General features: G+C 43.2%; 1 protein-coding gene across 1 annotated transcript in view; it reads right to left on the reverse strand.

Annotated features, from left to right (window-relative positions):
* The window catches only part of VWA8 (von Willebrand factor A domain containing 8), a 182782-nt gene extending 171211 nt beyond the window's left edge, over positions 1-11571 (reverse strand). Inside the window, exon 1 of the mRNA XM_058018846.1 lies at positions 11427-11571. Coding sequence (XP_057874829.1) covers positions 11427-11571 — 145 coding nt within the window. The remainder of the gene's footprint in view (positions 1-11426) is intronic.
* Between the last annotated feature and the right edge of the window lie 660 nt (positions 11572-12231).

Raw genomic sequence — 12231 nt, forward strand, 5'->3', positions numbered from 1 at the left:
AAGATAACATCACCTCCACTGCACTGTAGTGCATGTGGGAGGAAGAAGAGGATTGTTGGAGTAAGACTGCTGCACAGGGGAATAGTTTTACCACAACACTGATTGCATCTCCATCCATGAACTGAGGTCAAATTTTGGAACTGTCTCATGTGTTTAGGCTTTTCTCAGAATTAAGATGCAGAAAGTACAGAGCTTAATTAAACAGGGATCCAATCCTCTTGTAGACCTGCCCTTGTCCTATTCTGTCCAGGAGGACCCAATCTACAGTTGCCTATCACCAGCACCATGAAAGAAGCCAAGCAGTTTGGAAGAGCAATGCTGGAACCAGAAAGGGAGATACTGGAGAAGCAGCTTGCCCAAATGAAAAGAGGCAACTAAAACTCCTCCCACACATGCAGCAGTGCTCCTTTCAGCCAGCCATGACTCTAATTTTGCACTCAAACGCAGTACTCTTCCAGCACACCCAGATGTTACTGCTCACCTCACAGGAGTGAGAACTCCCAGGTTCTGACATGGCTCACACAGTTCATGGGAAATGACTAGATTTATAACAGCCAGAGTAGAATCACCTACAGTAACAAACAGGAAGCAGTGAAGAAAGGCTTATAGCTGACTTCCTGCTAAACTGAAGGGCTTGACTAGAATTCAGAGACTGGGATTTACAGCCTCACACACATGCCTGCACATGGGTCTTTACATTGCTTCTGGAGTCTAATCAAATCAGCACTCCATTCTTCCCTAAAATATTGGCAAAAGGTAGTAAGCTGGTGATTGTTCCCACATTTTATGCAATACAATATAGTAAGTTTCATGTAACAATACAGTTGGAGAAATATAGCACTCCAACAGCTTGCCAGAAAGTGGGACACAGTACTGCCATATAAAAAGCACACAAGGATCCATCCCTGGTTCTCAGGGCAAGCAGTTCCCACTCATCGTGCTAGAACTAAGCACACTTCTTTGATTGTGCAACAGCCCAGAAGTGGAATGGTTCCAAACAAAGCTGGGCTAAGCTAAGAATTAGGCAGCTGTCTAGAGTTCCTTTTCTGACCCTTGCTGAATTTTTGTTTCAAATGCACCAAAGAGTACTGTGCCCGCTCCAGCCTGAAGCATTGAAATACAATCCAAAACAAAGTCTTGCAATAGTTTAGAGCCCTGGTCCTGACTCTAGGAACTCTTACATAAATTAAAGTCACTGAAAAATAGATACAAGAACTGCAGGGACTAAAATCTAGTCTTTGGCTATCCCAGTATTTTGCCCATTTCTTTGAGTTTAAAGTAAGAAAAACTATTTTACTGACTAAGCATCATTTCCCTTTATTCCAAGTTTGTCCCTCCTCACCGGGAAACAGCTAATAGGGATCATAGCAGGGCACCACGTTTTTGCTATCACACCTTTTTAATCTGGGCTACCCATGGTGATGGGATGAGGGGAAGCCATATGAAGAGTGGCTGAGGTCACATGGCTTGCTCAGCTGGAGAAGAGGAGACTGAGAGGAGACCTCACTGTGGTCTGCAGCTTCCTCATGAGGGGAAGGGCAGGGTCAACAACTGATCTCTTCTCTCTGGTGACCAGGGAGGCATGAAGCTGTGTCGGGAGGTTTAGGAAAAGGCTCTTCAACCAAGAGTATGACTGGGCACTGGAACATGCTCCCCAGGAAGTGGTCACAGCCTGACAGAACTCAGGAAGTGTTTGGATAATGCTCTCAAGCACATGATGAGGATTCTTGGGGCAAATTCCTGCCCAGGGCCAGGAGCTGACGATCACTGTGGGTCCCTTCCAGCTCAGTATATTCTATTCATGTATGGTTCTATGAAAACACCTCCACATTAATGAAAACACCCTAAGAAACCACTGCTTCCTGCAAAAGTTGACATCCTTCTCATTAGCTCAGCCTGGAACAATAACATTTCAAAAAGAGCAGGTTGCCTTACATATCCCTAAGAAATTAGTGACAGTTTATTTTCTCTGAATTCCCCAGCCAACATTCAATGAGACAAGAGTATACGATTAATTAGCTCCTTGCTAAAATCACCTCAGCTCAACAGTCACATGCATACACAGTCTTCCAAAACCCAGTAGGGCCAAAATGCCAAAACAACAAGATGTCAAACGTTTTCAATACATGGGGATGATAACAGCATCTACAGGACAGAATTTCAATTACCCAGTTTATTAGCACAGTACTGAAAAGCCTTAGTGGATTTCCTAATTCCCTTAAAAAAAAAATCAAATCAAAATCAAGTGTTGTCTAGGTGAAAAATGATCATTTCTGGTGGTATTTATGTCAGTCCATATCATGCTAACTCTTGATCAACACATCTAATCATGTTCAAAAATCCCACAAGTATCCTAGACATCAATGGACCCTACAAAAAATGGACCCTTCCATGAGAAATGGACTGGGAGAGAACTATATGTAAGATATGGTGAGAGCTGAGCACACAGGGTAATCAGCTTTTAATTGTTTACTGCTGCCTGGAGACAAATGTTGCCTCCAGCTTTCATCTGTCCAAAAAGCAAAAATATTAGCAGTGTTTAATAGAACCTTAAGCAATAATAAACCAAGACAGCTAAGTCCATTTTCCTAGCTAAACGAGCATAGGCAGGATTAGCCCACTAATCTTATCATGCACTTCCACCTGGGCTACATTTTCCCATCTCAATTTGTTTCTTCTGTAGTTGTTTAAAAACTCATGTTTGGTTACTCCATTTCCACTGCATTTCCAAATCCTTTGAACAGAGATGTCATTCTGGACAGGCTCTTTCTAGCGTTTCACCAGCTGGCAAGGAACTGATAACAGCCTGCTTGGTTAAATGGTGATGTTAAATCAGCAAAACCCATAATTTGAGCACATGTATCCCAAATTGTTTGACTACATGGCAAATTATGGAACTGCCCACATATACTCCAACCCATTCCACAAGCTTCTCCCACACTATTGTGGACAAAAGCTATATCCACAGGATTTTGTGATGGAGACTTTGTAGGCTGTATCAGGCTTGCTTGGGCAAGCAGTGAAGATATGCTTCTGCTTTCTCATCTCCCACAGAGAAAACAGTAACCTTAGATACCACAGTCTTTGGGGAAAACAGTGGGATGCAAGCAGTGCATAATGTACACAAAGAAACATGGCTGCTGAAACAAAACAAGAGCCACATTGGCCAGAACCCAAAAAGTAAAGGGGACATCCCACTCATGGGGAAGACAGGATACAGACACAGGAGGTCTTCTGAGAGCCTGTGCAACAGGGGTAAAAAATTGGCAGCACATACAGACTGAAACCAGTGACACAATCCTGAAGAGACTCTCTGGGGGAAAAAAGAAAAAAAAAAAAAAAAAAGAAAAAAAAAAAAAGATAAGGGACTGAAAACAGCCCCAATACATGCAATGAACTCTTTCTACTGCATCTGAAAAAGACAGGTGTGAACTGCACCTCTGGCAATACAGAGCAGCATACATGGGCATATAGCTACCCAGTAATTGCAGAGCACTGAATGATACACTCTCTTCTTTAGAGCTACATTTCAGACAGAAGCAATATTATTGTCTGTATCTGTTTCTTACAGTAACTGAGAAGAGCTCTTCAGACAAGCAGGCCTATTTCTTCTACTCAGTGTGAACAGAAAGGCAGCACCTCCATCTCCAAGGCCCCGAGCCGCAGCGGAGGCAGCCGGAGGCTGGGAAGGCACTTTGGCAGGGCACCCCTGCATGAACGCCCTGTGCTTTTATTCTCTCCCAGCATCTCCTACTCACTGCTGGCCAATATGGAACAGTGGGTTTCATGGACCTTTGTTCTGACCCACTGTGCATGATGTGATGTTACAGTCTCAGTGAGGCTTCCTGAACATGCAGTCTCACTACGCACTTGGCAGGTTTGACTGAACTTAACAGCTAGTAAGTACCACACCAACTATCCCTCCTCACCTCTCCACCTCCCAAGAAGAGACTATTCCCTAATCCTACTATTTTTTCCTCTATGCTGAAAAGAAAAAGCCACTGCTGTTTAAATTATTCACAGCAACACTCGTCAGACTACACATCAAGAATTACACATTAAGAACTTAGAAAGCAGAAAAATGTTTTATTCTGCTTGCCATTTTTCTGGTAAAAAACCACATGAATAAAACAATAATAAAATCACTACATTCAAAAAGGCTATTTTAAAATAAAGAAATTAAGAAATCCTACTGTAAAAGAAAACAACCTGAAGAGATCTATACATGTATTTAGGTTTTTGAGTACACAACACAAACAGTTCCAATCTCATGTGTAAATCATATTTGTATTATCTGTGTTTTTGTAAGAATGAAGCTTCGGGAACATTAAGTTTTTACGTTGATGAATTTATTGCCTTCTGGCCTCTTTAGTCCTGAAAATAGGTGAGATTAACACACTCTCCTTAGTATATGGCACATTCACTTGTACACAGACCATCCATCTGGTCTCAAGAGCCTGCAACAGCAAGAACATCTTAAAACTGTGAAGGTGCTAAGCTCTGCTAATAATAATTTCAATGTGATAAAACCATACCTGTTAAAGGAAAGTCTGAAATCTATATCATATTCAAATATATATTTTCAGGTCTTAATTTCATTCTAATGTGAAGGAGGGGGAAAAAATTATGTTTTGAACTGGTATTTATCCAGCACACTTCCATAAAGAAACAGACAAGAGTGTCAGCTCTTACTAATCCTTGAAGAGCTGACTTATTTTGAAGAAACAGAAATTATACTTTCCAGGTTTATTCTTTTTCCTTAACTTTGCCAAATACACTATTCAGGGGAGGGAAAAAAACCCAGCCCTGTAACTAACCTGTAACTTTCATAGCAGCTCTTATTGGCCATCTTTATGTCTGCAAACATTACACTCACTGAGCAACACTGTCACCTATTCTGCACCTCATATCAGTATTGGAAACCTCTCAAAAACATGAATATGAGACATAGAAATCTATCCCCTGCACTCACAAGGTTTAAGTTTGTTCCTTGACCACCAGTGCCTTTACACATAATAGAGGTGGAGCTCAGCTCCTGTCAACAGGATGCTGCAGTCTGACAGCTGCTGCTGACTGAAATAGATGAAATGTTTACACAACAAAACCTATCTGAACTAAGCAAAAAAATCCACTAAAGTTCTGGTTTTTTAAGAGTAAAAGGAAATCTTTCCCTCTAAAAAACCAATGCAACTGCTCCAAACATAAAATTTGAATATTACTCCATCTCTACTCAATGTTCTTTTTAAACCTTCTATTTTTTTAATTTTCAGGTTTGAAGCTAACACTAGATTTTTCAATTGTTTATTTTGAGCTGGCTAATGAGTGTCTTTACTGGTTACAGTCCGAGGGTCATGAAACCGAAATCTTGGTATTTACTCGAGAAAAGTAACATTTTTACTCATTTTTCTGCATTAGTAAAAGATCAACAACGTGAATGTGAAATCTTATCTGACATTGATCTCTGCTCTCTGGTGACCAGTGATAAGACTTGGGGAAATAGCCTGAAGCTGTGTCAGGGAGATTTAGGCTGGATATTAGGAAAAGGCTTTCACCCAGAGGGTGGCTGAATCCTGGAACAGGCTTGCCAGGGAAGTGGTCATAGCACCAAGATTGACAGAGCTCAAGAAGCATTTGGACAATGCTCTCAGGCACATGGTGGGTCTCTTGGGGTGTCCTGCACAGGGCCAGGAGTTGGAGTCAATGAACCTTGAGGGTCCCTTCCAACTCAGCATGTTCTATGATTCTATGATCCAGCCAGGCAGGAAGCATACAATCTTTACTTAGCAAAAGCTATTATTTGTTTGGGCTAATACTCTGAAAGTAGGGAGTCTGATATTGCTCAATTTAAAAAGTCTTATGAGGCAAAAAGTCAATTTTAAATGTTTACTACCGTGATGATCTTACACAGACTTGATAAATTCCAGAACATACCTTCTTAATACATTTACCACGTGAGAGAGGTGTTAAGCTGCCCATTTCATCAAATATCAGAACACTGCAGAAACACTGGTCATCTTCAACCTCAGCATCAGTTTACTGCCAAGATGAGATCTGATGAGCAGTGGCTCTGTCTGACTGAATCGCAAAACCTTCAAGGGCAGCTGTTCCACAGCCACCTTAGCCAATCTCTTCCCCTGCTGCACTCAACCAGACACCACTACAACCCCACAGCCTTTTCACCAAAGCTGTAGTTAGCCAGTCCCTTCCCAGAAACACTTTAGTCCACTAGCAGATCTTCATACTTAAACTGTCTGAGGTTTCTGTCGTCCCAGTACTCATGTTCATCAGGGTCCTTCTGGACTAAATGTCTGCACTCAGGCAAGGTGGTAGGGATTTTGTCCCTACATACCAAATTGCACTTTTACACTCCTGCTGTCTGTCCTTACTTGTACTTTTGTATGTTCCCCTTTTGTGTTTTAGGTCTTTTAGAAGTTCCCTGCTTGGGCAAAAAAGGCCTTCTGCTACTGCTGAATGGTTCATTTCCAAACTGCCAAATTTAACAATTTTCAAGCTCTTCTGTGCACCTTTCATCTTCATGGTTGTCATCCAAAGGATTCTACCTACCAATCTCCTGAATAAGTGAAAGCTTGCAGTTGTCAAGTCCAAGATCCTAATTCTGCTCCTTACCTTCCCAGCCCTTCTCCGGATGTGCAACCCAGTCATGTTCCAGTCACCGAGATCCAGGCTGCCACCTGTGACCAAACAGGTCACAGCTCTTCCCTACTTGAAAGCAGCAGACAAAGTGAAGAGATAACCCTAACCCTGGCATCTGAGTTACAAAATTTTTCCCAACACAGCCTAGGAAGTACCAAGAGTGCACACACAATGCCAGATTGCCTTCCCAGCTGATGTCTGCATGGCTGAAATCCCCCGTGAGCACGAAAGCTCGTGAGTGGGAGGTTACTGCTAGCTGTCTGTGGAAAGTGATATCACCAGCTCCTCTTAGTCACACAGTAACAGATGCCCACTGCATCACCAGGCCTCCCTTTCAGATCTTCTGTAGCCAATGCTACTTTTGTGAAAAATTAGCTCGGAGTGTCTTCAAACTGCACAAAGGTTTCTGAAGTACATTTTGCTCAGTGGAGAAAAACCAGACTATATACTCTAAACTGAACTTAGATAACAAGTACATGAGTATAATTTCAAAAATGAATTTCAATCAAAAAGAATCTGCAACTGAGAATCAAAATAAATGTTTTTGAAATTTCACATTTACTGAAAAGCTATCCAAAACTGACAAAACAGTTTTAAAATTAGCTATGGCATTGCCTACAACTATCCTGAGTCCCTGAGTATGCCAAGCAGCTACAACTGCAATCTTACACATTAAGCTGGGCACAACTTGTAGAACACATCAACACCTATCAGGCCTGTTGTTTAACAGAAAAAATTAAATTTCAAACAACAGGCAAATATTAACACTCAGAAACTATTTACTGACATCCAGTTATATACCAAAAGCGAAGCCCTACAGAAGTTGACCTGACATTTTACTCCTTTGTTCCAGCTACATCAGCTTGTCTAATAAAATACACTATTTTTTTTTACCATGAACCTTTTCTTTTCTAAATGTTAGAATAATTTGAAATAACCCAGGCATAACACTGCAAACTTTCAGACAACTGGCTTTGAAAATTCCCATCCCCATTTGCTGCCTTCTGAGTTGTGCTGACGCAACAACCGTACACAAGGCTCACCATAAATCAAATCCCTGGAATCATTTCAGTCACCACAATGCAGTCCCCTAAGTACAACTACGGAGGCAATGAACAATTATAGGAATGTCATGAGAAAGAAGAAATAATGAAGTCTCTCTAAAAATAGGTTTTGCCAGCAAAAAAAAAATATTGTCAGAAACACACTTTCAGCTGTCAACATGTGAACCTCAACAAAGATAATGACACAGGTAAAATTGGAAAAGGCAATGTGCCAGAAAGCATTTACAACCATCATCAACCAGATCTTTACTCTTTTGACAATGATAAACCTGGAAAAAAACAAAACACTTCAAACACACAGTCAAATTCATAGCCCTCTTTCAGATTATAGATCTTTACCACAATCTTTTAGATGCTGTACACTGATGATGAACATTACAGGATTCTGAAGTGCGATGCAATTTTCACAAGTGACTGTGTTTTACTCAGCAGATACACTCGGATGTACTACTGAGATCTTTTAGGCTTTAAACACAAGTTTGATTAGGAACGGGAATTGACCAAAAACTTCACATAAAGAAAGTAGAGGAAGTGAACCTGGACAGGCAGTGCTACAGTAAACAGCAAATGTAGCTAGTACATATTTTGATCGATCACAAGTGACAAAGCATAAGTTATTTTATGTACACTGAGCAACAAAGCACACAAGAGACCTTCCTTTGCCTGTACTATCTAATTGGCAATGGTTTTTATTTTTCCAGCTCTTCAGTTTACATCAAATTCAGCATTTGTTTCTTGTAATCCCTTACAGCAACTCCAATATTGTGTATTATGTCAACTTTTAAAAAACATTAATATTACATTTACATTAAAATAATTAAATAAATGTGAACTGAGTTACATAGAACTCCATTTTATTCAGGTCACAGTGCATTTAACCTAATTCATCACAAGTCTACAAAAATCTACAGTCTACAAAAATGTGATACTTTTTAGTCTTTTAGAAGGAAACATGAAACCCACATTAAAAATTATTCCGACAGTCGGCCTTCTACAACACTTGCTTCTATAAATTGCTTCCCTCCTTAATTAAGCTATGCAACCCCAAACCCTTCCTAGGCATTCCCATTATCCTTGTGTCCTGCAGTCTCTTTCACTTTGAGACTTCTCTTAAGCTTCACTACTTGATAGCTTTAGCGATTCATTCCTCCTTAGCCGCCAGTGGACCAGCAAGCCACGTTCACTCTGCAAAGACTGAGCTGAAAAGCCAACAAGGATGGCTTCTTCTCATGTAACAGCACAACATCAGGCAACAGTTCCTCCCTTACACTCAGAATGTACCAGGACAGACAGTAAATCCTGTCTGGGATCTCAGCCTGACCCGGCAGGGATGTCACATCCAAATTACTGTGTACACAACAATTTGTTGTTTAGTTGACTCTTAACAGCTTCCAGCCTTTTAAGACACATTTTGTTTATTTATTTATGCAACCTCAACACCACTTACAACAAGAACTGTAATTACAGCAGCTGCACAGAAATAGCAAAAACACATATGGCACAAAAAAATTCAGATCATCCTTTGTAACTTCAATATCCTCAAAAAAATGCTAGGCTCTGCAAGAGGACACACAAACATTTTAAAAATTAATTTAAAAAACACCCACAAAATAAAACAGGGAAAAAACCACTAAATATCAAAGTCCCAAATATGGAGACTAAAACAGAGAGCACAATGGAATTGATAAAGGAGCCTGATATCTTAGGCCTAATAAAGGAGAAACCATGGGAGGGACAGACACAGATAACTGCCCCTGGGGTGGAAGTGATTAAGAGACATTCTGTGAAACTTTGTGATGATTACCAGCTAACTGAGATCATGAAAAATGTGTTATCAAAGTGAAATTGTTACCAAAAAAAGGAATACTATAAATGTGTCATACAGGTAAACCCTATACAAATGCTTCATATTCTCAATACAAACAGCTTCTGATCCAAATTCACAGACAAAATGGGAAGCACTACAAAGAATGAGATGTCTCAGGTGTTAGGAGGGCAAATATCCCTAATATTATCTACAAGATTCTCTAGTGCTTTGAGACTTAAATCTTTCTACTAAAACTCCTACCATCATTGATTGTAACTGGGGATACTCCTGCTATTCACATTTATACAGAGTGTATTCACAAATATCACTGAGTTAAACTCAGTTGCATTCGACAACACATTTAAAGTGATGAAATTTATGAATATGATGAAATGACAGCTGAATGACCATTTTACACTGCTAGATTTCTTTTTCTTCTTAAGGTTACTCATCCCAACAAAGGGCAAAAATGTGCTGAGCTACCTTCTTCAGGTGTTTATTCTACTTGACTCACTTCATTATTAACTTGTTTTCTTTCATGCTAATTTGTTTGATGGGAAATAACTCCAGTCTTTTTTGTACTTTTCACAAACAAGGTATTATCTATTCACAAATTCTTGAAGTAATTTTATGGCTATCCATCCCTCAAAAACTACTGTCTTGAGTAACTTTTCAGAAACTAAACAAAGAAATGAACTGGCTAACTAATAAACAGATTTTAAAATATTAAAATGTAGAGAAATGGGATTAAAGGGGTGTAATTAAGAGCTTGAACAAGTACTCCCCCATCAGAACCACTTGCAGATCACTACTGATCACTCACTCTGTACTTAGGAGCTTTGTTGCTTTTGGCATTCATCCTGAGAAGTGTCACTTACCACAGGCATATGTCACCCTTTCCAGACACTGCTTCTATTCTGCACAGGCCCATCACCTGTCTCAAAGGTCACCAGAGGATATTTCAGGGCAGTTCAGGTCACTGCAGGCTCAAGGTCAACTCTTTATCTCATTACCACATGTTGCTGGCACACTCAGACGCAGCAGCCTTGGCAGCCCCGACACAAACCCTGCGGCTCTGCCCAGCGGGAAGAGGAAGCGCTGCCATGCAGGAGCAGAGAGCATGGCGAGATGCAGGAACCGACAGAGAGCATGGCGAGATGTGACAGACGTTCTGCAGAGCAGGCTGGCTCTCACAGACACCAGCTGCAGGGCTGCCCCTTGCCTCACTGCAGCTGAAGCACTTGGACCAGGAGCTATCACGAGCCACATAAGCGTCCCTGGAAGCCTGTGACTGAACTCTGCTCTTTCCCCTCATGCCAGGCTGGAAAAGACCTCTGAGATAATCAAGTCCAACCTATGACCCAACACCACCGTGCCAACCAGACCATGGCACCGAGTGCATGTTCCTGAAACACCTCCAGGGATGGTGACTCCAGCACGTCCCTGGCAAGTCCATTACAACACTTAATCACACCTCCTGTGAAGAAAATCTTCCTAAAGTCCAACTTAAATCACCCTTGGTGCAGCTTGAAGCTTTGCCCTCTTATCCTGTCAGTTGTAACTTGGGAGAAGAGACCGACCCCCACCTGGCTATACCCTCCTTTCAGAGAGTTGTAGAGAGATAAGGTCTCCCCTGAGCCTCCATTTCTCCAGGCTAAACAACCCCAGCGCACTCATGGGACCTGCGCTCCAGACCTTTCACCAGCTCCCTGGCCGTTCTCCGGAGCCCCCGCACTCACGAACATGAGAACAGGGGCGGCAGCACAAGGACAAGCCCGCAGCCCGGGGTGGCACCTGCCTACCGGCCTCCCCAGGGCGCGGCGGCAGCGCCGGGGCTGTGGCCAGAGCAGAGGCAGCCGGGGGAGCAGCGGGGCCGAGACACCGGGGCCGGGGTGGGTTACCTGAGCTGTGCAGCGCCCTGACCTCGGAGCGGCCATACCGCGCCGCGGCCGCGCCGCCGCCCACCACCTGCCGCAGGAGCAGGCGGACCCTGCGCGCAGCGGGACCCCCGGCCCCGCCGCCCAGGCACAGCACCCGCGACGGCATGGAGACCGCGGGAACACGGGCACAGCCCGGGCGGACACGGGCACAGCCCGGGCACCGAGAGCGGGACCGCCGCGGCCCGGCCGAGCGCGGGGGAAGGGAAGCGCAGCCGCACAAGGTCCCGCCGGAAACCGGGGCCGGGCGGGCGCGGGCCGATGCCGCCGGGTGCGGGAGCTGCCGGAGCGGGGCCTTGGGAGGGTGCGGGTGCCCCACAGCCCGGGGCGGCCCCTCGGGAGGGTGCGGGAACAGAATGGTTTCTTTTTATACGAGGGGGCTGAACTCCGCAGTTGAAACAGCCCCGAGAGGCAGCGGATCCGTGCGCCGAAGGTTTTCTACCTCTGGTGCCTCCTGGCCCTCCTGCCCCAGTGCTTCCCCTCGCCTGCAGTCTCGGGTCCAGGCATTTCGTACTTCAGGAGGAATTTGAGTTACTCCGGAGTGACGTTTGGCTTAGATGTGAGATTTTTGTAAAAGGTCACGTTGCAGAAATAGACTTCAAAACTGACTTATTCCAGCTAAAGGTAATGCTCTTGGATTTAAGTGAAAGCTCAGGGGTAACTTTTAGAATAATTTGTGGAAGGCTGAAGCTTTCACGATAACTAAGCCTAATTCCTAGGAAAATCCAGTTGAGACTTGGTTCTCAGCACTGGTAGGAAGACGGCGAGG

This window comes from Melospiza georgiana, chromosome 2, assembly GCF_028018845.1.
Source record: "Melospiza georgiana isolate bMelGeo1 chromosome 2, bMelGeo1.pri, whole genome shotgun sequence".
Classification (NCBI taxonomy): domain Eukaryota; kingdom Metazoa; phylum Chordata; class Aves; order Passeriformes; family Passerellidae; genus Melospiza; species Melospiza georgiana.